A 26451-nucleotide genomic window follows, 5' to 3' on the forward strand; every position below is an offset into this window, starting at 1 on the left:
TTTCTTTCGTTCATGCTTTCTTTCTTCTGCCTTTACGCGAGCCAATTAAACGAGTAGATACTTCCGCAGGAGCATAATCTATTTTCTGGTTAAATACATTACGAGATGTTTTTCCATACTTTTCACATTCAGTTCTAGCTATTTTTACACCTTCTAATCGACCTGAACAACATATACGGATCCCCAACGGAGTGACTAAGGACTTTTTTCCTGTCTCCTGTCACATGTTAAGATCCTTAGTTAGTTCCATATCCCTTGTTCCTGTAATGAGGGCTATTATGTCTAAGGATCTTCCATGACCAATCCCGCCCCATTTGTGTCGAGTCCGTTGTGACAGGCGCTTAAAAGGCCGTTAAGGCATTATACTCAGGGGTGAACCCACATGGGAGGGGAGAGGTTGCTTCCTCAAAAGAACTGCAGTTGTTTTGGAATTAGACTACCTTAATATCAGACATCAAAGACAACACAGAATCGAGGCGATAAACATGGACTTTATCACGGCTTTACCTCGTTCTCATCGTAAGTTCGATTCCATATGGGTGATAGTCGATAGGCTCACAAAATCAGCTCATTTTCTACCGGTCAGATCTACATACACAGCAGAAGATTATGCAAACTTATATATTAAAGAGATAGTGCGACTACAAGGAGTGCCAATATCTATTATATCAGACCGTGGGGCCCAGTTTACAGCACATTTTTGGAGGTCATTTCAAAAAGGTCTAGGAACTCAGGTGAATCTCAGCACAGCTTTTCATCCACAAACTGATGGACAAGCCGAGCGCACAATTCAGACGCTCGACGATATGTTACGAACATGTGTGCTGGATTTTAAAAGAAGTTGGGATGAACATCTTCCTCTTATCGAGTTTGCATATAATAACAGTTACCACTCTAGTATCCAGATGGCTCCATACGAGGCTTTGTATGGGCGTAAGTGCAGATCTCCTATAGAGTGGTTTGAGGTTGGAGAATCTGGGTTACATGGGCTAGACCTGGTTCAGCAGGCCATAGAAAAAGTAAAGCTTATCCGGGAGCGACTGTAGACAGCTTAGAGTCGTCAAAAGTCATATTCGGACATGCGACAATGAGATTTAGAGTTCGGGGTTAATGACTGGGTATTCTTAAAGGTGTCACCTATGAAAGGTGTGATGAGGTTTGGCAAGAAAAGCAAACTTAGCCCACGGTATATTGGGCCATATAGGATCATTCAGAGAGTGGGCCAAGTAGCATATGGGTTAGAATTACCCTCAGAATTGGAGTCTGTCCATCCGGTTTTTCACGTATCAGTGCTACGGAAGTGCATTGGTGATCCTACCCGAGTGGTGCCCACAGATGATGTACAAATTACAAAGGACTTGTCATACGAGGAAATTCAGGTTGCCATCCTAGACAGACAAATCCGCAAGCTACGAAATAAGGAGATAGCATCCGTGAAGGTTTTATGGAGAAGCAAAAAGGTGGAAGAGATAACATGGGAAGCAGAGGAAGAAATGAAGTCTAAATACCCCCACCTATTTCAAACTGAAGATATAGCTCGAGGTGGGATACCTCAGCACAGCCCTATTCAGGCCAGTAGGTTCTCCTGTAAGCTCTTAGTTTTGACTTTTCAAATTCATAATAAACAACTGTATGAGGCCAAGTGTGGCATATATAGCATGTTTTCTGGCTGCGCGCAGGGTGGTTTCAGTCTAGTGTATGGAGGAGACTCTGGCAAAATTTTTTCAAGGTATCTCAGAGTAAACATGTCACGCCCCAACCTCGGGAGGCACGACCGGCGCTCAATCGAGTGAACCCAACTGAGCAAGCCTTTTGAACACTTTCTATCAAACTCACTATGACCAAGAAAACCATGCTTTCATATATTTAGAAGTAGGAAAGATCGTACATATAACATTGCTAGTTCATTTCGTATTACCACATTTAAACCATAGTTAAGTTTCCAAGATTTCATACAAGTGCAGTTTAGAAGAACTAGAGTTTAGAATTACAACATAGTTCATTGACCCATCCATCACCGTACATAACCCACACAAACGTCTACGGAGCCTCTAAAGAAGCAAAAGACAGTTATGATAATGCCGGCAACAAGGCCCCGACTATACCTCAAAAAGTGAAAATTTATAACAAAAGACACACTGCATAACCCCTAGAAGAAAAGGGGCTGACCAAGGTTGCTGAGTGGAGGATGCTCCGCTACCTACGATCAGCACTGTCTGCTATGGAGCCACCTACATCCATTCAAATATGTAGAGCCCTTGGCAAAAGGGACATTAGTACCATGGAATAGTACTAGTATGTATAACTAAACACCATCTCATTAAAAAGAACTATCATACAAGAACAAAGAAATCATAAGGATCAATCAAAAGCTTTAAACGATCACTATGTCATCAAATAAAAGGATCATACAACTTTCACATAATTTCCATAGCTTTAGGTTGGGGCATTTAATACTGTTCATCATCATTCACAATACCACCGCTTTCTTACGCGGAGTCCGATCACGACCCGATCGGCTAGGTTGCCTCATTTGAGACATGTATCTCAATCACAATCTCATTCTCACTTTCCGGATTCAATATCAGCACAATACCACCATGTGTGCGGCATGGCGTCCGATCACGGCCCGATCGGCTAGGCCGTCTTACCAAGACATTGTTCCTTTTTCATTAATCATCTCATTTCAATCTTTATTTAAATATATCAACTCATGGGCACTTGGGGCCACAGTTATCTCATCATACTTGGCACTAGGCCACATTTCGTAACTCAAGGTCTTCTTCCCCATATTTCACATCATTTCCACTTTCAACGTTAACCTTGCAACTTAGATAATCCTAAATGCAGTGGTGATTTCATCTTCGCATTTTCGATCCCGATCAGGCCAATNGATAGCTAGAGCGAACGAAGACTCCAGTAGGCAGATTGCGTACTGTCTAGTAAAATAGATATAACATTTTGCTCAGAACTCCATTTTAGCTCCACAATATATTGTTAGAAAGCTAACTCATAGTGCTACAACTTTTCTGTTTTACGTTTTTCCAAATTCGGAACGGAACAGAGTGAAAAATGCGCGAAGTTAGCGCGAAGTCGCGCTAGTCTAGAAGCTGGAGGCAGAATGTCAGGAAAAATGCGCGAGCTCTAGCGCGAAGTCGCGCTAGTCACCCGGGAAAAATGTCTTTTTTCACATTGGAGAAGGTATAATTGTTTGGGCCCAACCCTACTTGGTATATATACATGAAAAAACGGTATTTTGAAGGGGGGAGGGCGTTCTTGAGAGGAAAACACAAGCACAGAGCCGCCGTGGAGGCCGTGTTTCATCTTTTCTTCCACCAAACTTAGTAATTTTTATGTTTCTTTGTATGATTTGTTGTTTTTCTACCATGTCTATGTGGAGCTAAACTTCACGTTCAAGGGTTGTGGTTCTTTCATGACTATTGTTATTCGGATATTGATTTTGATTTCTTAGTTTATCATATTGATTTATTTATTCAATGCTGCACTTAATTATTTGATTGCTTGTCACGACCCGGATTTCCCACCATCGGGATCGTGACGGCGCCTACTCGTGGTAGCTAGGCAAGCCAACTTATTTACCTTTTCATCACTAAACAATTATTTTAACAATTTATAGCATCAATACAGAACATGAAATTTACTAAGAATAATAGCGGAAGTCTGATTTATAAATCTGAATCAAAACGCGGAACAGTTAATAATAGCCTCTACCCAAGATTTGGTGTCACATCACTCACGAACCACTAAGAATATACTAAATACAAAGGTCTGAAAGAAACATAGAAGCTGTATGTCTCGAGACAAGGAGGCAACAGTCTAAAACAGAACATAAAGAAGAGACGTCGGGCCTGCGGACGCCTGCAAGGCTACCTCGGTCTCGTGATAATGAAAGCCTGCTCCCGTACTAATGCTGTTGCTGCTCCTCAGAACCTGGACATGTGCAAAAATGCACAGAAGCGTAGCATCAGCACAACCGACCCCATGTGCTGGTAAGTGTCTAGCCTAACCCCGGCGAAGTAGTGACGAGGCTAGACCGGACACCACATAAACCTGTGCAGTTATAAATATACAACGGAAACAAAATACCAAACAACTAGCAATATGGGAGGGGGAAAAATTCTGTGGGGAGATAACAATAGTAACAGTAATTCCGAGTAACAAACTAAAGCAGCTTAGATTCACAATGAACAAGGAAAACAATACTCAATATAAACACATGGTATCAATAACTGTTGCGGCGTGCAACCCGGTCCACAATTTACCATTGTTGCGGCGTGCAACCCAATCCACAAATACCACTGTTGCGGCATGCAACCCGATCCACAAATACCACTGTTGCGGCGTGCACCCCGATCCACATCATTTATCATGTATCATTGTTGCGGCGCGCAACCCGATCCTCACATATTATTGTTGCGGCGTGCAACCCGATCCTCAATATCTTTGTTGCGGCGCGCAACCCGATCCACATCATTTAACAGTCTGACTCCCCAAACAACAGTCACGATTAAGAGGCATAAAAAAAATAAGCAAATATTTGACAAAAATCCCGGCAAGGGAAAGAAACCAACAAGTTCAACCAAACGTCCCGGCAAGGGAATAATCAACAACGCTTTCTCTTTCTTACTTTTCTTATCTTATAATCCACTCTACCATCTTAAGCCAACGCTCTACAGATTCAAGTCATTTCATATACTTTCAATATTCGTATCACAATTCGAGCCAATGCTCCTAGGATCAAATGATCATATCATCGTTCACATGTTATTCACAACATATAGAAATCCTCCAATAAATACGGAGTTCACAACCAAGCCATGATAATCACATTATAAGGACTCACGGTCATGCTAGACACCAATGTATAGATACTCGTCACCATGCCTATACATCGTACTCGATCACATAGCAATTAGCAACAAGACTCAACTCCTATTCCCTCAAGCTAGGGTTAAAGCAAACACTTACCTCAAAGCCTTGAAATCCACTTAATCCTCAACTATCGCTTTACCTCGCGGTTCCACCTCCAATTCGGTCGAATCTAATCACAAATTGTTCAATTACTTTAATAAACACTATATGAATCAATTTGAATGCATAAAAATGATTTTCCCAAGTTTTTCCCAACAATTCCAAAAATGCCCCCGGGCCCACGTGGTCAAAACCCGAGGTTCGAACCAAAACCCGGTTACCCATTCCCCCACGAGTTCATATCTATGTTTTGTTTTGAAATCGGACCTCAAATGGAGGTCCAAATCCCCAATTTTAAGAAAACCTAAGTTCTACCCAAAATACCCATTTTCACCCATGGAAATCCTTGATTTTAAGATAAAAACATGTCTAATGATGTTAAAGATTGAAGAAGTTATGTAAAAATTGACTTACAAATGATTTGGAGAAGATAGGTTTCTTGGAAAATCGCCTATGGAGTTTGGGTTTTGAAAGAATGAAGAAAAGAGGGTTAAAATTCGTCTAAGTATGAAAAATTGCAGGTCTCAGATGTGGGAAATGCGAACATGGGTTCGCAATTGCGAACCCAGCAGGCTTGGGAATTGCGAAAATGGTTTGGGAATTGCGAACATGGGAATTGCGAAGAAAGTTTGGGAAATGCGAAACCTGCAGACCTGCAATTCCTTAAGTCCAAAATTTCACCCCGTGGCCTATCCAAAACTCACCCGAGCCCTCGGGGCTCCAAACCAAACATGTACACAACCTCAAAAATATCCTACGGACTTATCCGTGCGATCATATCGCCAAAATAACATCAAAATCATTGAATCAAGCCCCAAATTCATCATTTTTCATTATAACTTCATAAACTTCAAACTTTAGATATTTGGGTCCGAAACACGTCAAATTACGTCCGATTTCGACCAAATTTTACAGAAAGCGCTTAACACATATTTAAGACTTGTACCGGGCGTCGGAACCATAATACGAGCTCGCTACCACAGTCTTTTAATCAATTTTCATTTCCTTTTTGCTTAATATTTTCAGAGAAACAATTTCGCAGAAAAATTCTTTCCTCGGGCTCTAGACATCGGAATTCGACTCCGGGCACATGCCCGAGTCCCATATTTTTCTACGGACCTTCCGGGACCGTCCAATCTCGGGTCCGGGTCCTTTTATCCAAAATGTTGACCAAAGTCAACTTTAATCATATTAATATCAAAATTCATCATTTTTCACACATAATTCATATTTAAGCCTTCCGGCTACACGCCCGTACTACACATGCAAATCGAGGCAAGTAACAATGAGGTTTTCAAGACCTCGGAAGCACGGAGTGGATGAGAAATAGGTGATGACCCTTTGGGTCATCACATCCTCCACCTCTAAAACAACCGTTCGTCCTCGAACGGACAAAAGAAAGAAGTACCTGAGTCGGGGAACAGATGTGGATAACGGCTCCGCATATCAGACTCGGACTCCCAGGTCGAGGCCTCAGGGGGCTGACCTCCCCACTGAACACGAGCAGAGGGAAAACTCCTAGATCTCAACTGACGAACCTGCCGGTCTAGAATAGCTACCGGCTCCTCCTCATAAGATAAATCCTTGTCCAACTGGACAGTGCTGAAGTCTAACACATGGGTAGGATCGCCGTGATACCTTCGAAGCATAGACACATGAAAAACTGGATGCACGGCTGATAAGCTAGGTGGCAATGCAAGTCTATAAGCCACCTCTCCTACTCGATCAAGAATCTCAAACGGGCCAATGTACCTAGGGCAAAGCTTGCCCTTCTTTCCGAACCTCATCACGCCCTTCATAGGCGACACCCGAAGCAATACCCGCTCACCAACCATAAAAGCTACATCTCAGACCTTATGGTCTGCATAACTCTTATGCCTAGACTGAGCTAAACGAAGCCTCTCCTGAATGATCTTGACCTTATCTAAGGCCTCCTGAACTAAGTCTGTACCCAATAACCGAGCCTCTCCCGGCTCAAACCATCCGACTGGAGACCGACATCGCCTACCATACAACGCCTCATATGGGGCCATCTGAATGCTGGACTGGTAGCCGTTATTGTAGGCGAACTCTGCTAAAGGCAAAAACTGGTCCCACGAGCCTCCAAAATCAATGACAAAAGCTCGGAGCATATCCTCCAAAATCTGTATAGTCCGCTCGGACTGACCGTCCGTTTAAGGATGGAATGCTGTGCTGAACTGAACCTGGGTGCCCAACTCTTGATGAACTGCTCTCCAGAAGCTCGAGGTAAACTGCGTACCCCCGTCCGAAATGATGGATACCGGCACACCATGAAGGCTGACAATCTCCTGGATATAAATCTCAGCTAACCTCTCGGATGAATAGGAGACTGCCACTGGAATGAAATGCGCTGACTTGGTCAGCCTATCATCAATGACCCAAATAGCATCAAACTTCTTCCGAGTCAACGGAAGTACAGTAACGAAATCCATGGTAATCCTCTCCCACTTCCACTCGGGGAGCTCAATCCTCTGAAATAACCCACCGGGCCTCTGATGCTCATACTTGACTTTCTGACAGTTCAAACACCGAGCCACATACGCAACAATATCCTTCTTCATCCTACGTCACCAATAATGTTGCCGCAAGTCCTGATACATCTTCGCGGCGCCCGGGTGAATAGAATACCGAGAACTATGGGCCTCCGCTAAGATCAATTGTCGAATCCCATCAATATTGGGCACACAAACTCGCCCCTGCAATCTCAAAACACCATCATCATCTAAGGTCACCTTCGTGGCACCTCCACGCTGCACCGTGTCTCTCAGGACACACAAATGGGGATCATCAAACTGCCGGTCACGGATACGCTCCAATAGAGAAGAACGAGCGACCGTGCAAGCTAACACTCTGCTAGGCTCAGAAATATCTAATCTCGCCAATCGATTGGCCAAAGCCTGAACATCTAAAGCAAGCGGTCTCTGGCTGACCGGGATATAAGCAAGACTACCCATGCTGGCGGACTTCCTACTCAACGCATCGGCCACCACATTGGCCTTACCCGAGTGATACAAGATAGTAACATCATAATCTTTCAATAACTCCAACCACCTCCTCTGCCTCACACTCAACTCCTTCTGCTTGAACAGGTACTGAAGGCTCTTGTGATCCGTGTACACCTCACACGTCACGCCATATAGATAATGCCTCCAAATCTTCAAAGCATGAACAATAGTTGCCAACTCTAGATCATGAACCGAATAATTCTTCTCATGGATCTTCAACTGTCTCGAAGCATAGGCAATGACTTTGCCATCCTGCATCAATACTGCACCAAGCCCAACACGGGAAGCATCACAATAGACTGTGTAAGGCCCTGAACCCGTGGGCAAAACCAATACCGCTGCCGTAGTCAGAGCTGTCTTGAGCTTCTAAAAGCTCGCCTCACACTCATCTGACCATCTGAACTGGGCACCCTTCTAGGTCAACCTGGTCATTGGGGCTGCAATAGACGAAAATCCCTCCACGAACCGACGGTAATAACCTGCTAACCCCAAGAAACTCCGAATCTCGGTCGCTGAAGCTGGTCGAGGCCAATTCTTGACTGCCTCAATCTTCTTCGGGTCCACCTGAATACCCTCTGCTAATACAATATGACCTAGAAATGCAACCGAACTCAACCAGAACTCGCACTTCGAAAACTTAGCATATAACTGACTATCCTTCAGAGTCTGGAGAACCACTCTGAGGTGCTGCTCGTGCTCTTCCTGGCTGCGGGAGTACACCAGAATATCATCAATAAAGACTATCACGAATAAGTCTAGATATGGCCTGAACACTTAGTTCATCAACTCCATAAATGCTGCTGGGGCATTGGTCAACCCAAATGACATGACTAAAAACTCATAGTGCCCATACCGAGTGCAGAATGCAGTCTTAGGGACATCAGACGCCCTAATCCTCAGCTGATGGTAGCCAGATCTCAAGTCTATCTTTGAAAACACCTTTGCTCCCTGAAGCTGGTCAAACAAATCATCAATCCTCGGCAGTGGATACTTATTCTTTATCGTCACTTTGTTCAATTGCCGGTAATCAATACACATCCGCATCGAACCATCCTTCTTCTTCACGATAACACCGGCGCACCCCAAGGAGAAACACTAGGCCTGATAAAACCCTTCTCTAGAAATCCTGCAACTGGTCCTTTAACTCCTTTAACTCTGGCGGGTCCATACGATACGGCGGAATAGAAATGGGCTGCGTGCCCGGAGCCAGATCAATACAGAAATCAATATCCCTGTCGGGCGGCATACCCGGCAGGTCTGAAGGGAAAACCTCGGGGAACTCTCGAACAACAGGAACAGAGTCAATAGAAGGAACCTCTGCGCTGGAGTCGCGAACATACGCCAGATAAGCTAAACACCCCTTCTCGACCATGCGTCGAGCCTTAACATATGAAATAACACTGCGGGTGGTATGACCTGGGGTCCCTCTCCACTCTAGTCGGGGCAATTCTGGCAAAGCCAAGGTCACGGTCTTGGCGTGACAATCTAAGATAGCATGATACGGGGACAACAAGTCCATCCCCAATATGACGTCGAAATCCACCATATCTGAAAGCAATAAATCAACACGGGTCTCAAGACCCTCAAACACAACCACACAGGAACGATGCACCCGGTCGACTACTATGGAGTCACCCACCGGTGTAGATACATAAACAGGAATGTCCAAAGCATAACTAGACATAGCCAGGTAGGGTGCAAAATAAGACGACACATACGAATATGTCGACCCAGGGAAAATAGCACTGACGCATCTCTATCACAAACCAGAATAGTACCTGTAATAACGGCATCTGACGACTCAGCCTCTGGTCTGGCTGGCAAAGCATAAAACCGGGGCTCAGCCCCACCTCCCTGAACCATGTCTCTGGGACGATCGGCTACCGGCTGACCCCTACCCCTGGCGGTCCGGCCTCCACCTCTACGGTCTCGACCTCCACCTCTATGATCCCTACCCCCGCCCCTGGCTGGATGGGCAGGCTGTGGGTCACCTGGTGCCTGAATCATGGGGCGAGGACCCTGCTGCTGCGACTGTGTACCCCTCAATCTAGGGCAAGCTCTCCTGATGTGACCATACTCACCACACTCATAACATCCCTCCGTACGATGAGACTGGCCCTGACGACCCGAATGACCTCCACGAAAACTCCGAAGAGGCTGTGCACTGATGGGAGCTGGCGGTGCACTGAGTGAGTGCTGATCGGAATAATGCCCACGAAAACCACGATCACCTGGGGCACCCTGCGAAACCTGGAGGGCTGACTGAAAGGGCCTGGAAGGCTGACCCCTATCATAAGAATCCCTGCCTCCAGATGAGGCACCACTGAATCGACCTGAGTGACGGGGTCTCTTATCTGCCCTATGACCACCCCCCCTGTGGCAGAACCATCTCGATCCTCCGGGCCACATTGGCCGCCTCCTGAAAAGTAATGTCACTACCTGCCTCTCTGGCCATCTGAAGACGAATAGGCTGGTTCAAACCATCAATAAATCTCCTCACCCTCTCCCTCTCAGTGGGGTGTATGACGAGGGCATGGCGAGCTAGATCGATAAACCGGGTCTCATACTGAGTGACCATTATAGACCCCTGCTGGAGACGCTCAAACTGTCTCCGGTAAGCATCCCTTTGAGTAACGAGAAGAAACTTTTCTAGAAACAACTCTGAAAACTGATCCCAAGTCAAAGGCGGCAACCCTGCTGGTCTGGCTAAACAGTAATCCCTCCACCAAGTCTTGGCGGATCCAGATAGACGAAAAGCCGCAAAATCAACTCTATTGGACTCCAGTATGCCCATGTTCCGAAGAACCTCGTGGCAGCTATATAAGAAATCCTGGGGGTCCTCAGAAGAAGCTCCGCTGAATGTAGCAGTGAAGAGCTTGGTGAACCTGTCCAGCCTCCACAAAGCATCTGCGGACATAGCCGCTCCATCACCGGCCCGTGCAACTACCCCCGGCTAAACTATCGCAGCTGGCTGACCCGGTGGAATCTGAGTCTGGGGAGCTACCTGCTTCGGAGTACGTGCAGTAGGAGTCTGGGCTCCTTCTCCAGCCTGGGAAGTGGTTGTGCTATAGGAAGCAATCCTGCTCGGGTGACACTCTCCATGAGGCCAACCAACTGGACCAAGGCGTCCTGAAGAACAGGGGTAGTAATAAACCCCTCTGGGACCTGAGCTGGGCCTGCCGGAACTATCTGGGCTGGGGCCGGAACCTCCTCGCCAAGGTCAACCTGATGCTCCGCCACTGGTGTTGCTACTGGTGGCTGGGCTCTACCCCTACCACAGCCCCTAGCATGGCCACGTCCCCTACCCCTAGCGGGAGCTGCCTGGGGCTCGGACTGCTGATCGATGGATGAGGAAGCGCGTGTTCTCGCCATCTGCGAAAGAATAGAGTATAAATTCAATCAGCATTGAGAAACCAAATCGCACGACAAGAAAGAACAAATGAGAGATTTTTCCTAACTCAGTAGCCCCTGGGGAGCGAGTACAGACGTCTCCGTACCGACCCCTCAAACTCTACTAAATTTGTCCGTGAGTTGTGAGACCTATGTAACCTAGTGCTATGATACCAACTTGTCACGACCCGGATTTCCCACCATCGGGATCGTGACGGCGCCTACTCGTGGTAGCTAGGTAAGCCAACTTATTTACCTTTTCATCACTAAACAATTATTTTAACAATTTATAGCATCAATATAGAACATGAAATTTACTAAGAATAATAGCGGAAGTCTGATTTATAAATCTGAATCAAAACGCGAAACAGTTAATAATAGCTTCTACCCAAGATTTGGTGTCACATCACTCATGAACCACTAAGAATATACTAAATACAAAGGTCTGAAAGAAACAGAGAAGCTGTCTGTCTCGAGACAAGGAGGCAACAGTCTAAAAGAGAACATAAAGAAGAGACGCCGGGCCTGCGGACGCCTGCAAGGCTACCTCGGTCTCGTGATAATGAAAGCCTGCTCCCGTACTAATGCTGCTGCTGCTCCTCAGAACCTGGACCTGTGCAAAAAATGCACAGAAGCGTAGCATCAGCACAACCGACCCCATGTGCTGGTAAGTGTCTAGCCTAACCCCGGCGAAGTAGTGACGAGGCTAGACCGGACACCACATAAACCTGTGCAGTTATAAATATACAACGGAAACAAAATACCAAACAACTAGCAATATGGGAGGGGGAAACATGCTGTGGGGAGATAACAATAGTAACAGTAATTCCGAGTAACAAACTAAAGCAGCTTAGATTCACAATGAACAAGGAAAACAATACTCAATATAAACACATGGTATCAATAACTGTTGCGGCGTGCAACCCGGTCCACAATTTACCATTGTTGCGGCGTGCAACCCGATCCACAAATACCACTGTTGCAGCGTGCAACCCGATCCACAAATACCACTGTTGCGGCGTGCAACCCGACCCACATCATTTATCATGTATTATTGTTGCGGTGCGCAACCCGATCCTCACATATTATTGTTGCGGCGCGCAACCCGATCCATATCATTTAACAGTCTGACTCCCCAAACAACAGTCACGATTAAGAGGCATAAAAAAAATAAGCAAATATTTGACAAAAATTCCGGCAAGGGAAAGAAACCAACAAGTTCAACCAAACGTCCCGGCAAGGGAATAATCAACAACGCTTTCTCTTTCTTACTTTTTTTATCTTATAATCAACTCTACCATCTTGAGCCAACGCTCCACAGATTCAAGTCATTTCATATACTTTCAATATTCGTATCACAATTCAAGCCAATGCTCCTAGGATCAAATGATCATATCACCGTTCACATGTTTATAGAAATCCTCCAATAAACACGGAGTTCACAACCAAGCCATGATCATCACATTATAAGGACTCACGGTCATGCTAGACACCAATGTATAGATACTCGTCACCATGCCTATACATCGTACTCGATCACATAGCAATTAGCAACAAGACTCAACTCCTATTCCCTCAAGCAAGGGTTAAACCAAACACTTAGCTCAAAGCCTTGAAATCCACTTAATCCTCAACTATCGCTTTACCTCGCGGTTCCACCTCCAATTCGCTCGAATCTAATCACAAATTGTTCAATTACTTTAATAAACACTATATGAATCAATTTGAATGCATAAAAATGATTTTCCCAAGTTTTTCCCAAAAATTCCAAAAACGCCCCCGAGCCCACGTGGTCAAAACCCGAGGTTCGAACCAAAACCCGGTTACCCATTCCCCCATGAGTTCATATCTATGTTTTGTTTTGAAATCGGACCTCAAATGGAGGTCCAAATCCCCAATTTTAAGAAAACCTAAGTTCTACCCAAAATCCTTATTTTCACCCATGGAAATCCTTGATTTTAAGATAAAAACATGTCTAATGATGTTAAAGATTGAAGAAGTTAAGTAAAAATTGACTTACAAATGATTTGGAGAATATAGGTTTCTTGGAAAATCGCCTATGGAGTTTGGGTTTTGAAAGAATGAAGAAAAGAGGGTTAAAATTCGTCTAATTATGAAAAATTGCAGGTCTCAGATGTGGGAAATACGAACATGGGTTCGCAATTGCGAACCCAGCAGGCTTGGGAATTGCGAACATGGGAATTGCGAAGAAAGTTTGGGAAATGCGAACAGGCTTGGGAATTGCAAAAATGGTTTGGGAATTGCGAACATGGGAATTGCGAAGAAAGTTTGGGAAATGCGAACAGGCTTGGGAATTGCGAAAATGGTTTGGGAAATGCGAACCTGGGAATTGCGAAGAAAGTTTGGGAAATGCGAACAATCCTGGTAATTGCGAAAAATATTTGGGAAATGCGAAACCTGCAGACCTGCAATTCCTTAAGTCCAAAATTTCACCCCGTGGCCTATCCAAAACTCACCCGAGCCCTCGGGGCTCCAAACCAAACATGTACACAACCTCAAAAACATCCTACGAACTTATCCGTGCGATCAAATCGCCAAAATAACATCAAAATCATTGAATCAAGCCCCAAATTCATCATTTTTCATTATAACTTCATAAACTTCAAACTTTAGATATTTGGGTCCGAAACACGTCAAATGACGTCCGATTTCGACCAAATTTTACAGAAAGCGCTTAACACATATTTAAGACTTGTACCGGGCGTCGGAATCATAATACGAGCCCAATACCACAGTCTTTTAATCAATTTTCATTTCCTTTTTCCTTAATAATTTCAGAGAAACAATTTCACAGAAAAATTCTTTCCTCGGGCTCTAGACATCGAAATTCGACTCCGGGCACATGCCCGAGTCCTATATTTTTCTACGGACCTTCCGGGACCGTCCAATCTCGGGTCCGGGTCTGTTTACCCAAAATGTTGACCAAAGTCAACTTTAATCATATTAATATCAAAATTCATCATTTTTCACACATAATTCATATATAAGCCTTCCGGCTACACGCCCGAACTGCGCACGCAAATCGAGGCAAGTAACAATTAGGTTTTCAAGACCTCGGAAGAACGGAGTGGATGAGGAAATAGGTGATGACCCTTTGGGTCGTCACAATACATCAATAAATTTTCGGTCTTACAACATTTGCATGGACACCAAAGGAGCTCAATTTCTAAGAAGAGGGGGTTTTAGCCATACATAACTCAATAAGGCTTTCCTTAACTTCTTATAAAATTTCGGAACTCTTAGCAGCTTCAATCTATTTTATGAAAATTACAAGTTGAACCAAAAAATAGAGAGATGATTAAGATTCTAGCTCATTTGAATATATTATCAACCACTAAGTGTGCATTGTGATTTTAGGACCTTTTTGTGAGAGATTTTAACATCCAACACCCCATTTGTTATATTTTTAGCTCACAATCTCCCCATACCCTATTATCATTCATGCATGCAAGATAATCAATCCTTATACCCATGAACCCACTTGTTAATCACTTATTTTAATAAAAACTTCGACATTAAGGTTAGGGCACAAGTTCTTACCTCTTAGGATGAAGGCCTAGCAATATTACTTGAAAATCTTCAAAGATTTGGGCAGGGATTGTAGTGACTTGGTGAGAATTAGTTTCTCCCTCTAGAACTCCTTCTCTCACTCTAAATGCAGTAGAAAATAGCATAAAAGGGTGTAATGGGGTGTTGTTAATGAGATGGGGTCGGGTTTTAAAAGTTAGAAAATAGGAGCCCCGACTCAATCTGCGGTCGCATAGGCAACCGCATAATTGATATGCGGCCGCAAAAGGGACCGCAAAATGACCTTCAAAACATGAACATTCTGCCCGGGTATGCGGCAAAAATGCGGTCTGCATACTTGTTCTGCGGTCGCATAATGCACCGTAGAACTGCCCCTCGCAAAATTCCAAGGAGGTTATGCGATGACTATGCGGCCCGCATATTGATTATGTGATCACAAAATTGGCCGCATAGTTGACCTCAAAACTAACTAACATCCTGCCTCACTCTGCGGACACTATGCGGTCCGCATAGCTATTATGCGACCGCATAATGGACCGCAGAAACGCGCTTTTCTGAAAAATATTTTTCCTAACTTTTTAATGCCCAGATCAATCCAAAAGGTCCGAACCGCGGCGAGCTTGCTCGCCGTGAAGAATTTTGTAAATTTGTAACACATATTCCTAACTCTGCACTACGAGATTTCGGGTTTTTGAGTAAGAATTTCACGGGGCCTTACATCCTCCCCCACTTAAGATCATTCGTCCTCGAATGAGGATCAAGGTTCACTTATTAGCAACCTTATGCAACTTCAGCTTTTTCACATCATGAATCATATCAACAGCCCCAAATTTGGCTAACTCCCTAAATTTCCAAAAATTTTGCCAGAGTTTCCTTTGTAACTAGGCCTATCCACCTGCCAGAGAGCCTCAGAAACATATCCTAACAGCATATACACAACCCATAGATAAGACATAACTCGTAACGACACCAACCATGGCCCCATAGGCGACATATAACCAAAACGGAACAGTTTTACATAGACCAAATCAAGTGATACTGAGTTCATAGGAACCAAATTCATAGGAGTTATTACATGGCTATACAAACAAATGCGGGTACTTCTTTTTCATTTCTTCCTCGGCTTCCGAAGTGGCTTCCTCAACCTGCTGGTTCTGCCATAACACTTTCACGGAGGCAATTTCCTTATTTCTCAACTTTCGGACTTGCCTGTCAAGAATGGCAACTGGTATTTCTTCATATGACAGTTTTTCATTAACCTCAATAGTTTCAACCGGCACAATAGTGGACGGATCTCCCACTACCTTCTTCAACATAGACACATGGAAAACTGGGTGTACCAATGACATCTCGGGTGGCAGCTCCAGCTTGCATGCCACCTGACCGATCCTCTGAATGACTCTGTACGGTCCGACGTACCTCGGACTCAATTTTCCCTTCTTTCCAAACCGCATGATACCCTTTATGGGGGAAACCTTCAAAAATACCCAATCATCTTCTTTGAACTCCAAATCTCTTCGACGAATGTCCGAATAAGACTTTTGGCGACTCTGAGCAGTTTTCAACCTTTCCTTAATAATTTTGACTTTCTCCATGGCCTGATGCACAAGGTCCAGCCCTATCATTTCAGCTTCTCCAACCTCGAACCACCCAATGGGAGACCTACATCTTCTACCATACAACGCCTCAAATGGTGCCATCTGGATACTAGCATGGAAGCTGTTGTTATAAGCAAACTCTATGAGTGGCAAATGATCATCCCGGCTACCTTTGCAATCAATAACACAAGCACGCAACATGTCCTCAAGCGTCTGAATAGTCCACTCCGCTTGTCCGTCGGTCTGAGGGTGAAAAGCCGTACTAAGATTTACCTGCGTACCCAAGCCTTGCTGAAATTTCTTCCAAAAGTTTGCCGCGAACTGAGCCCCTCGATCCGAAATGATTAAGACTGGAGTGCCATGCAACCTGAATATTTCTTTGATATACAACTGAGCATATTGTTCCACTGTGTCGGTAGATTTGGATGGCAAGAAGTGCGCTGATTTTGTGAGTCGATCCACGATTACCCAAATTGAGTCGAACTTGCGCGGAGTGCGCAGTAACCCTACCACTAAATCCATGTTGATCATTTCCCATTTCATCATTGGAATTTCTGTGTTTTGAGCAAATCTACCGGGCCTTTGATGTTCGGCTTTCACTTGCTGACAGTTCGAACATTTTGCCACAAACTCCGCCACATCCCTTTTCATGTTGTTCCACCAATAAACTTCCTTGAGATCATGATACATTTTTGTAGAACCTGGGTGCACGGAATACCTGGAAGTGTGAGCTTCTGCCATGATCCTTTCCCGAAGACCGTCAATATCGGAACACATAGGCGACCTTCGTACCGTAGGGTACCATCATCCATGCCAAAAGAAAAAGCTGTGGTCTTGTGTATATGAATCCCTTCTTTCAGTTGTGCTAACAATGGATCGTTGAATTGCTTCTCTTTCACTTCCGCCACAAGCGATGATTCAACCCTATTCTGCACGATCACTCCCCGTTCGCTAGAGTCCGCAAGACGAACTCCTAAACTAGCTAACTAGTGAACCTCCCTGGCCAACGGCCTCTGATATGCCTTCAAATGAGCCAAACTTCCCATAGATTTCCGACTAAGAGCATCCGCCACGACATTGGCCTTCCCCGGGTGATAGAGAATATCAATGTCATAGTCCTTGAGTAACTCGAGCCACTTCCTCTGTCTCAGATTCAACTCCTTTTGTTTGAAAATATATTGAAGGCTCTTGTGGTCCATAAATACATCCACATGGACCCCATACAAATAATATCACCAAATCTTTAGTGCAAACACCACTGCCGCAAGCTCTAAGTCATGGGTTGGATAGTTCTTTTCATGATTCTTGAGTTGCCTAGAAGTGTAGGCTATAACCTTGCCGTGTTGCATTAGCATATACCCAAGCCCAATCCTTGAAGCATTGTAATACACCACAAATATCTCTGTACCCTCTGGCAGGATTAATACCGGTGCTGTAGTCAATCTTGATTTCAATTCCTGGAAGCTCCTTTCACAAGCATCGGACCACTGGAACTTAACTGCTTTTTGCGTCAATTTAGTTAATGGAGAGGCAAGAGTAAAAAATCCCTCCACAAATCTTTATTAGTACCCGACCAAACCCAAGAAATTGTGAATCTCTGTTGGAGTGGTAGGTCTAGGCCAATTCTTCACTGCTGCAATCTTTTGAGGATCAACCATAATTCCTTCCCTGGAGACGACATGACCCAAGAACGTGACAGATTCAAGCCAAAATTCACATTTCGAAAATTTCACATACAATTGGTGCTGTTGAAGAGTCTGTAGAACTACCCTGAGATGGTCCGCATGGTCCTCCCGACTTCGGGAATACCCAAGAATATCGTCAATGAACACTATCACAAGGGAGTCTAGAAAAGGCTTGAAGACTCGATTCATAAGATGCATGAAAGCTATCGGGGCATTTGTTAGCCCAAAAGATATCACCAGAAACTCAAAGTGCCCATACCATGTCCTGAAAGAGGTTTTTGGAATATCCTGGTCCCTTATCTTCAATTGATGATACCCGGACCGCAAGTCAATTTTTGAGAAACACTTAGCACCTTGCAATTGATCAAACAAATCATCTATCCTTGGTGGAGGGTATTTATTTTTGATTGTGACTTTGTTAAGTTGTCGGTAGTCAATACACATCCGTAGAGACCCATCTTTCTTCCTTACAAACGAAACCGGTGCGCCCCATGGTGACACACTCGGCCGGGTGAAACCCTTCTCTAACAGATCCTTCAATTGTTCCTTTAGCTCTTTCAATTATGTTGGTGCCATTCTATAAGGTGGAATTGATATAGGCTGCGTGCCTGGCATCACATCGATCCCAAAATCAATCTCCCTGTCTGGTGGGATTCTAGGGAGCTCATTTGGAAGGTCATCCGGAAATTCATTCACAACTGGCACGGACTCAAGGCTAGGTGCCTCGGCATCGGTGTCCGTAACCCGGACTAAATGATAGATACACCCCTTCTTGATCATCCTTGCGTCCTTAAGGTAAGAAATAAACCGACCTTTTGGCACTACATTGTCTCCCTTCCATTCCACAACGGGCTCATTAGGAAATTCAAGCCTCATAGTTCTAGTCCGACAATCAAGTTTGGCAAAACATGAATAAAGCCAATCCATTCCCATTATTACATCAAAATCGACCATCCCCAATTCAATAAGATCGGCCATGGTATCCCTACCACGTACCGTAACAACACAACCCCTATAAACTCGTGCAGCCGTAATAGGCTCACCCACCGGAGTAAATACCGAGAATGGTTCATGAAGTTGTTCTGGTTCTATCCCAAATTCCATAGCAACATAAGGGGTAACATAGGACAAGGTGGAACCGGGGTCAATAAGTGCATACACATCATGAGATTGGACAGTCAGAATACCTGTAACAACATCTGGAGAAGCCTCTGCAGTCTGGCGACCACTCATAGCATAGAACCGACTGGGTCCTCCCGAACTCAGCACACCACCCCTAGCTGCACCACGCCCCACGGGTGCTGAGGTACCTCGAGCTGGAGAGGGGGCTGAAGATGTAGCAGGTGCTGGGCTGGCTGGCTGTGTTGTGCCCCTACCCGCACCCTGGTGGGATACACGACAATGCCTCTGACTATGGCCCCTCATCCGCATCCATAGCATACGGGTAACTCCATGTAGCAAATCCCTGAGTGCATCTTCCCGCACCTGGGGCACGGGGACCTCTGCTGCTGCTGGGATCTCTCTCCTGACTGACCCCGCTGGTGGGATCCCCTATTGCTCTGACTGGGCCTGAAAGACACCACTACTGCTGCTGGCTGGGCCCTAATGGCGGTGCACTGGCTGAAGATTGTGCAACAAACTGGGACCGCCCTGATGATCCTCCCCTGAAAGCTGATCTTCCCCCACCTAGTGACTCTCCCAAGTTTCCCGCTGACCGAGCCTTGCTGTAACCCTCTCTTTCCATCCTGCTCTTCAGTTTACGGTTCTCTGTGGCCTGAGCAAATGCCACCATCTTCCCATAATTCATGTCAGAATTCAAGGCAACTGTAGAAGCCTCATTAACAGTCAAATGATTAAGGCCCTGAACAAATCGGCACACCCTGGCCTCCATTGTAGGCAACATGTGAATAGCATACTTGGACAGACGGGCAAACTCCATGTGGTACTCCCACACACTTTTGCTACCTTGTTTTAGATTCTCAAATTCTGCTGCATGGGCTACCCTTCTCTCAGCAGGCAGGAAATGATCTACAAAGGCGTCGGCAAACTCGCTCCACCTCGCCGGAGGGCTCCCCTCCTCTTGGGAATCTTCCCACAACTCAAACCATGAATAGGCCACCTTGATGTTGGCATATTTATGCTATTTATACCAAGCAATAAGTAAGTGCCATGAAGTAAAGGGTATACGAATTAAAGAAAATGAGTTTCATTGAAGGTAGTCGAATTGGAATAAACTACGGGTCGAGCGATAATACCCGATACTTATGGACTAGTACCATGCAAGGTACCATATGACCACGATAGTATGATGTATAAAATATATTAAAAATAAGTAGAATTTTAAGTAATTTGAGACAATTCTTAGTTATGCGGGTAATTGGTTAATTACTGGATATCGGGATATAACCTAATTAATAAATTAACTATGAGATGAGACAACCCCAAAACGTGGCAGCTAGCTAAAGAAATGACTAAGAGTCATTCTTGATCAGGTGGCATAATGGTACTAATTCTTACAACAAAACTCATTCTTACAACAAAACTCTTTCAACAAATAAGTCATTTCTTACATTTCCCATACCAAAGACTATGCCATCAGATTGTTAAGCATTTTTACAACAAACACTTCTTTCAACCAAGATCAACGTTAGCCATTCAACCAAAGTTCTTACACCCAGAACGTTAGCAAGCTGTCAACAAAACATCTTTCAACCAAAATCCAACGACGATTATTAGAAGCTTAACAACGTAAAAATTTTACGGTTCTAAGGGAGTACGGTACAATCTTTTTCAAAAATATCGTATGGATTTCTTCCTACTCCAGGTATGTTAAGGCTAAGCTCTTCCTTCATTTTGCATGATCTCATAATTACACAAGTTTGATAACAAGACATAAAGAAAAATTCATATTCCGGAATTTACGTATATTTCCCTAATCTTGTAAGTCTGTTTCCGATAATAGTGTATATGTTCCATGGATCTCATATGAGCAGACATTCTCAAAGGTTGGCGTATACCAATATCATAGGATGCAAAGTGTCATTTTTTCTTATACATGAGTTCCATAACAAATTTAAACAGAACTTTTAGAGTTAATTTATTAAAGAGACAGAAAAATTCCAATGTATTCACGTTCCATTAATTGATTCTCTCTATAACCGTGTCAATTGAATATTTCCTTCTTCCAAACAAGAGAGCAGAGAGTCTATATATACAGTGTTACAGTATTTTCATTACCATCGAGCTATAATCGATGGGCAGGCCCCTATTGGAAAACCTCTGATCAGATGGTAAGTTATATACCGATCCTACTATGGTCGAGCGCCTATGAGCGAGCCCATTTGGTCGAGATATAAAGGCTAGTATGGCTGAGCGCCTATGAGCGAGCCTACTACGGCAGAGCAATTATATATATATATATATATATATATATATATATATATATATATATCCTTATAGGGCCAGACAATTATTTTACTTATTATATTGAGAGAATAGAGTCAGTATCAGCAGGTGAGTATATCTTCAGATTTTCTTTGACTCCCAGTTGCTTTCAGTTATTATATTATCAGTTTAGTTTCATCTTTCAGTATATTGCCTTACATACTCGGTACATTATTTCATACTGATGTCCCTTTCCGAGGGCGCTGCATTTCATGCGTGCAGGTTCAGATAGACAGACGGGTAGACCTCCTCAGTAGGTGTTGCCCGAGTTCAGCTTTAACGGTAAGCTCCCCGTCCTTCGGAGTTGCCGGGTCTAGAAGTTTGGTGTACATCTTGTACATATATGTAGATAGGTTATGTGTAGGTCGAGGCCCCGTTCCGATCACAGTACATCTATAAGTAGAGGCTTGTAGACATATCCTGTCAGTTAGTGCAGTATGTTGTGCTTGTAGGCCCTGTACGTATATTTTGTTGGCTTGTTAGTTGTAGTAATTATGACGGCCCTGCCGGCCCTACTGTATGTTGACATTTAGTCAGCGTTAGTCTCTATGCAGTTTTATATTTTGCATCGCACATTATCTTGTAATGGTGCCCATTGCCAAAGTATGACATTACATATCAGAGTCTCTTAGTCGCAAGTGATACGCAAGAATAGGTGAGGCACTGGGTGTCGGTCTCGCCCCCAGGCTCGGGGCATGAGATGAGTGTCTTGCTATAGCCTTGTCACTACTTCGTCGAGTTAGACTCGACACTTACATAGTACATGGAGTCAGTTGTACTTATACAACACTGTTGGTTCTTGATAAAAGAAATTAAGGGAAGTAACAGGGGAAGATGACAAGAAAATAAAAACAGTATACTGGAATAGATGTAAAAGGAACTGAAGCTGAAAATTCTATATTATTTTACTGCATTTGGACTATAATTTTTAAGAGAAATACTAACTTAAAAGACCTAAAAATCAGCACAAAATCTGGTGAAAATAACAAACTCCTAGAGACTACTTCACTCCTAAAGACTAGTTCAAAATTATTTCAAATTCAAACTAAATTACTGCAGTAAAAACTCTTAAGCTGAAACAGTAAAAAAAATTTACTGAGAGCAGCTTCTAAAGCATATTTCTAACACTCCTCCTTGCTTTTGAAGCTGCAAATTCTGAATTTCTGCCTTGTAAACCTTTAACTGGAAGCGACTTTGTACGTAAATCTGCCAACTGATCTTTGGACTTGCAGTGAATCGAGTTCACTTCTCTATTTTGCTTCATCTCATGATTGTCAATGAAATAAGTTGGCTCTTCTTTCGGCTTCATTTGCATCTTGCCTTGAGACTTGTCAACTTTCTTCCAGATTTGCATTTTCTGAAATATTGACAACTTTTTCCTTACCTCATTTTCACATATGTCCTCAGTTGGAGGATTATCTGCACTTTGTAGATTCTTTTGGCTCCATTCTTCATCTTCGGTTGGATCAAATGAGAAGTTTTTACCTCTCATTTCAACCCTTAAAATCTCAAGTCCAGTTGCATCTATGAGACAATATTTATCTTCAAAGGATACTTTAGATCCTTTTCCATTAGTTGTCCAATACTTAATAAATTTTGATCAATATCAGGAATATAAAGAACATCTGAAATTTTCTTAGTACCTGAATTTGTTGGGATTGCAACAGTTCATTTTCCTTTAGCAAGAATATAATCACCATTTCTAATTCTGACTCTTATTTCCTATAGACGTGAACTCTTTTGAAAAGATTTCTATCATATGTCATGTGGTTTGTACAACCACTGTCAGTCAACCAAAAATCAAACTTTTTGGTTGAAAGAATAGTTGCCACAAAAAAGTGATCTTCTTCTTCTTCATTGGCGACTTGGGCATCTGTTTCATGCTTGTTATATTTGCCTTTGCAAATTACAGCTTCATGACCAAGTTGGTTGCAAATTTTGCACTTTGCATCTAGCTTCTTCCAATATTTGAATGGTGGATGGCCTTTTTTGCCACAGTGCTAACAAGGTGGGTAATTTTTCTTTGAATTATTACTCTTGCTTTGAGTTTTATGGTTGGCTGCCAAGGCTCCTTCAACCATACCGTCTTACCTCATAAGCCTCCTTTGCTCTTGTGCCTGCAATGTATTTAACAATTCTACCGAGGTAATCTTGGATAGATCCTTTGTATTTTCCAAGGTAGTTATGGATACTTCATATTTTTCAGGCACCGTAACAAGAATTTTTTCAATAATTCTTGAATCTTTAAATTTAGTACCAAGCAATCTTACCTTGTTAACAATGTCAAGCAACCGATCTTAGTATTCTTTGACAGTCTCAGATTCCTTCATTTTCTGCAACTCGAATTCCCTTATTAAATTCAACACCTTCATGCCTCGTATTCTTTCATCTCCTGTATATTCTCCCTTCAGATAATCCCAAATTTCTTTTGCTAATTTGAGAGCCATAACTCTCGTGAATATTGTTGCAGACACACCGGCAAACAAAGTTGCTTTCGCCTTTGATTTCCTGGTTTTCTTTTCCTTGTGACTCTTGATCTGGGCCACGGTGGGATTGTTAGGCAGCGGAAGAACATCATAATCCTCTTCCACGGCCTCCCAATGATCTAAAGACTCCAAGTAAGTCTCCAAATTCACTGCCCATAACTGGTAATTTTCACCATCAAAGACTGGAGGAGCCAATTGAGAAAAACTCATTTTAGTCTCCATCTCGCTCAAGAAAAAATTTTACTTAGGTCCCTGAATAAGATGGCTCTGATACCAATTGTTGGTTCTTGATAAAAGGAAATTAAGGGAAATAATAGAGGAAGATGACAAGAAAATAAAAACAGTATACCGGAATAGATGTAAAAGGAAATGAAGCTGAAAATTCTATATTATTTTACTGCATTTTGACTACAATTTATATGAGAAATACTAACTTAAAAGACCTAAAAACTAGTACAAAATCTGCTGAAAATAACAAACTCTTAGAGACTAGTTCACTCCTAAAGACTAGTTCAAAATTATTTCAAATTCAAACTAAATTACTGCAGTAAATAACTCTTAAGCTGAAACAGTAAATTAATTTTACTGAGAGCAGCTTCTAAATCATATTTCTTACAAACACTCCCTCACTTCTTGTGCAGATCCCGACGTTGGTCCCTACTATGCGTAGAGGAGTTTGCTCAGATCCAACTTTCCAGGAGACTTGAGGTAGAGTAGCACGGTGTTCGTAGTATCTGAATTCCCCTTCTATCTTGCTTTTACTGTTTATCTTTCTTCAAATAGATATATCTTCATTCAGACCACATTTGTAGAATTCTAGTTGCTCATGTACTTGTGACTCCAAATTTTTGGGAGTAGCATAAACTGCGTGACATATGTATTTATTTCATGTATTTCAAAGAGTATTAGTCATTAATTATGATTATTCTGCTTTTAAATTGTTAAAATTGGTTAATTCTTTAACTAACATTATCTTACCTAGCAAGTGGATGTTAGGCTCCGTCATGACCCCGTGGTTGGGATTTTGGGTTGTGACAATACTAAACCTTCTTCTTTTGTCCTTAATAACTCCATTGAAATATGCAGTATTAGAGTCTCCATCAGTGAGTCAGTCCACTCTAGCTTTCTATTTCAGAATGTTTTCTTGTAGCTTGAGATATTGAATGTATTAAGCTTTTGCTTTATTCAGATTGATTCTATTATTCTCATTCTTACTCTCCACCTGTAATTGTTGTTTACCTCGAAAAACGCGAGTGACAATTAAAGATAATTTGTGGTTCTAAAGATATATGATATATTCTAATATTAGTGATTATACAAGTAATACTAAGCTTAAGTAAGAAGAATTGGTGAACCAAATCAGCGTTGTTGGAGCAATAGGGGCTTCGAGCTTGATTACCCCAGGGACCTCGAGGTCAGCTAAGAATAATAAAGTATGAACAATAAAGTAAAGACAATAAAGCTGAAGAACAATTGCTGAGCACGTTAAACAAGGAAAGCATAGTAGAATGTTCTATTGTAGTGAATAATGTACACTTTACAAATGATTGGGGTCTCCTTTATATAGGAGGAGAAAACCCCAATATAGTACATTCCTCATTGTGGTAAAGAATTCTATTAGTACAGGTGTATAACAACCTAGTATGGACCTGTACCATTTCGTACAAATCTAATCCTTTAATTTATGCCCTGATCCACGTGTCTTTGAGAAATTCCCGCTCTTTCTTGAGTGTCTTCGAGATTGTGATGCCCTCGATGTAGGTCGTGCTAGGCCTTCGACCTGCTTCCTCAAGGTGTGTGTCCTTCAGCCGGGTCCGACCTCCACTTCGAGTCGCCCGGACTCGGAGTTACAGCCCAATTTAAGACTTCAAAATCGGGCTCCTTGATTTTGACCATATACAGATAGTCCCCGCGTTTCTTAGAATGAAATGATATGAAACGATTTGGATTCCCGAAGTCCTTAGTGATGATGTCATCCCCATGATTCCAGCATTCGAAGTGACCGAAACGTCCCGTCAGTCCGCTTCCCCAAAAACATTGAATGCATGCCAGTATTGGCCGGCCACTGATGCCGCCGAACCGTCATTTCCCTTCTATAAATATGAAGCGATTCCACCAAGTAGAGAAATTTACTCTTTCTTCCTCCCTTTGCCATCTTCATCTCTTTCTCCAATCCCCTATTTCCTTCGCCTCTTTAAGCGTCGGAAAATGCCAAGCTCTTGTCTGAAACACCATATCCTTGTGCACCCGTGTTACTTAGCTTATAACCATGGCCAGAACT

At 43.1% G+C, this 26451-nt stretch overlaps 2 protein-coding genes across 2 annotated transcripts; one reads left to right on the forward strand and one right to left on the reverse strand.

The window, feature by feature from the left end:
* The first annotated feature begins 485 nt into the window (after positions 1 to 485).
* On the forward strand, positions 486 to 3148 carry LOC109243236. The gene is made up of 4 exons (XM_019410149.1): positions 486 to 819; positions 1291 to 1587; positions 1680 to 1729; positions 3065 to 3148. The coding sequence occupies exons 1-4, from the start codon at positions 486 to 488 to the stop codon at positions 3146 to 3148; spliced, it is 765 nt and encodes a 254-aa protein (XP_019265694.1).
* Positions 3149 to 10971: 7823 nt separating this feature from the next.
* LOC109243237 (fibrous sheath CABYR-binding protein-like) lies at positions 10972 to 19671 on the reverse strand. The gene is made up of 4 exons (XM_019410150.1): positions 19551 to 19671; positions 19237 to 19328; positions 11184 to 11339; positions 10972 to 11067 (listed from the first exon to the last, which is right to left on the reverse strand). Exons 1-4 carry the CDS (start codon positions 19669 to 19671, stop codon positions 10972 to 10974), a joined length of 465 nt encoding a protein of 154 aa, XP_019265695.1.
* Between the last annotated feature and the right edge of the window lie 6780 nt (positions 19672 to 26451).

The sequence above is a fragment of the Nicotiana attenuata genome, unplaced genomic scaffold (assembly GCF_001879085.1).
Source record: "Nicotiana attenuata strain UT unplaced genomic scaffold, NIATTr2, whole genome shotgun sequence".
Taxonomy (NCBI): Eukaryota; Viridiplantae; Streptophyta; class Magnoliopsida; order Solanales; family Solanaceae; genus Nicotiana; species Nicotiana attenuata.

What these genes read in the sequence shown, in the direction of transcription:
- LOC109243236 (XM_019410149.1), top strand. Translation starts at nt 486, where the DNA reads ATGGACTTTATCACGGCTTTACCTCGTTCTCATCGTAAGTTCGATTCC. An exon ending in CGACGATATGTTACGAACAT is followed by an intron (nt 820 to 1,290) that starts GTGTGCTGGATT and finishes TTCACGTATCAG; the next exon opens with TGCTACGGAAGTGCATTGGT. An exon ending in TCTGGCAAAATTTTTTCAAG is followed by an intron (nt 1,730 to 3,064) that starts GTATCTCAGAGT and finishes GGAACGGAACAG; the next exon opens with AGTGAAAAATGCGCGAAGTT.
- LOC109243237 (XM_019410150.1), bottom strand. Translation starts at nt 19,671, where the DNA reads ATGCGGATGAGGGGCCATAGTCAGAGGCATTGTCGTGTATCCCACCAG. An exon ending in ATAGGGGTTGTGTTGTTACG is followed by an intron (nt 11,340 to 19,236) that starts GTACGTGGTAGG and finishes TCCGAGCCCCAG; the next exon opens with GCAGCTCCCGCTAGGGGTAG. An exon ending in TTCCGGCAGGCCCAGCTCAG is followed by an intron (nt 11,068 to 11,183) that starts GTCCCAGAGGGG and finishes ACCACTTCCCAG; the next exon opens with GCTGGAGAAGGAGCCCAGAC.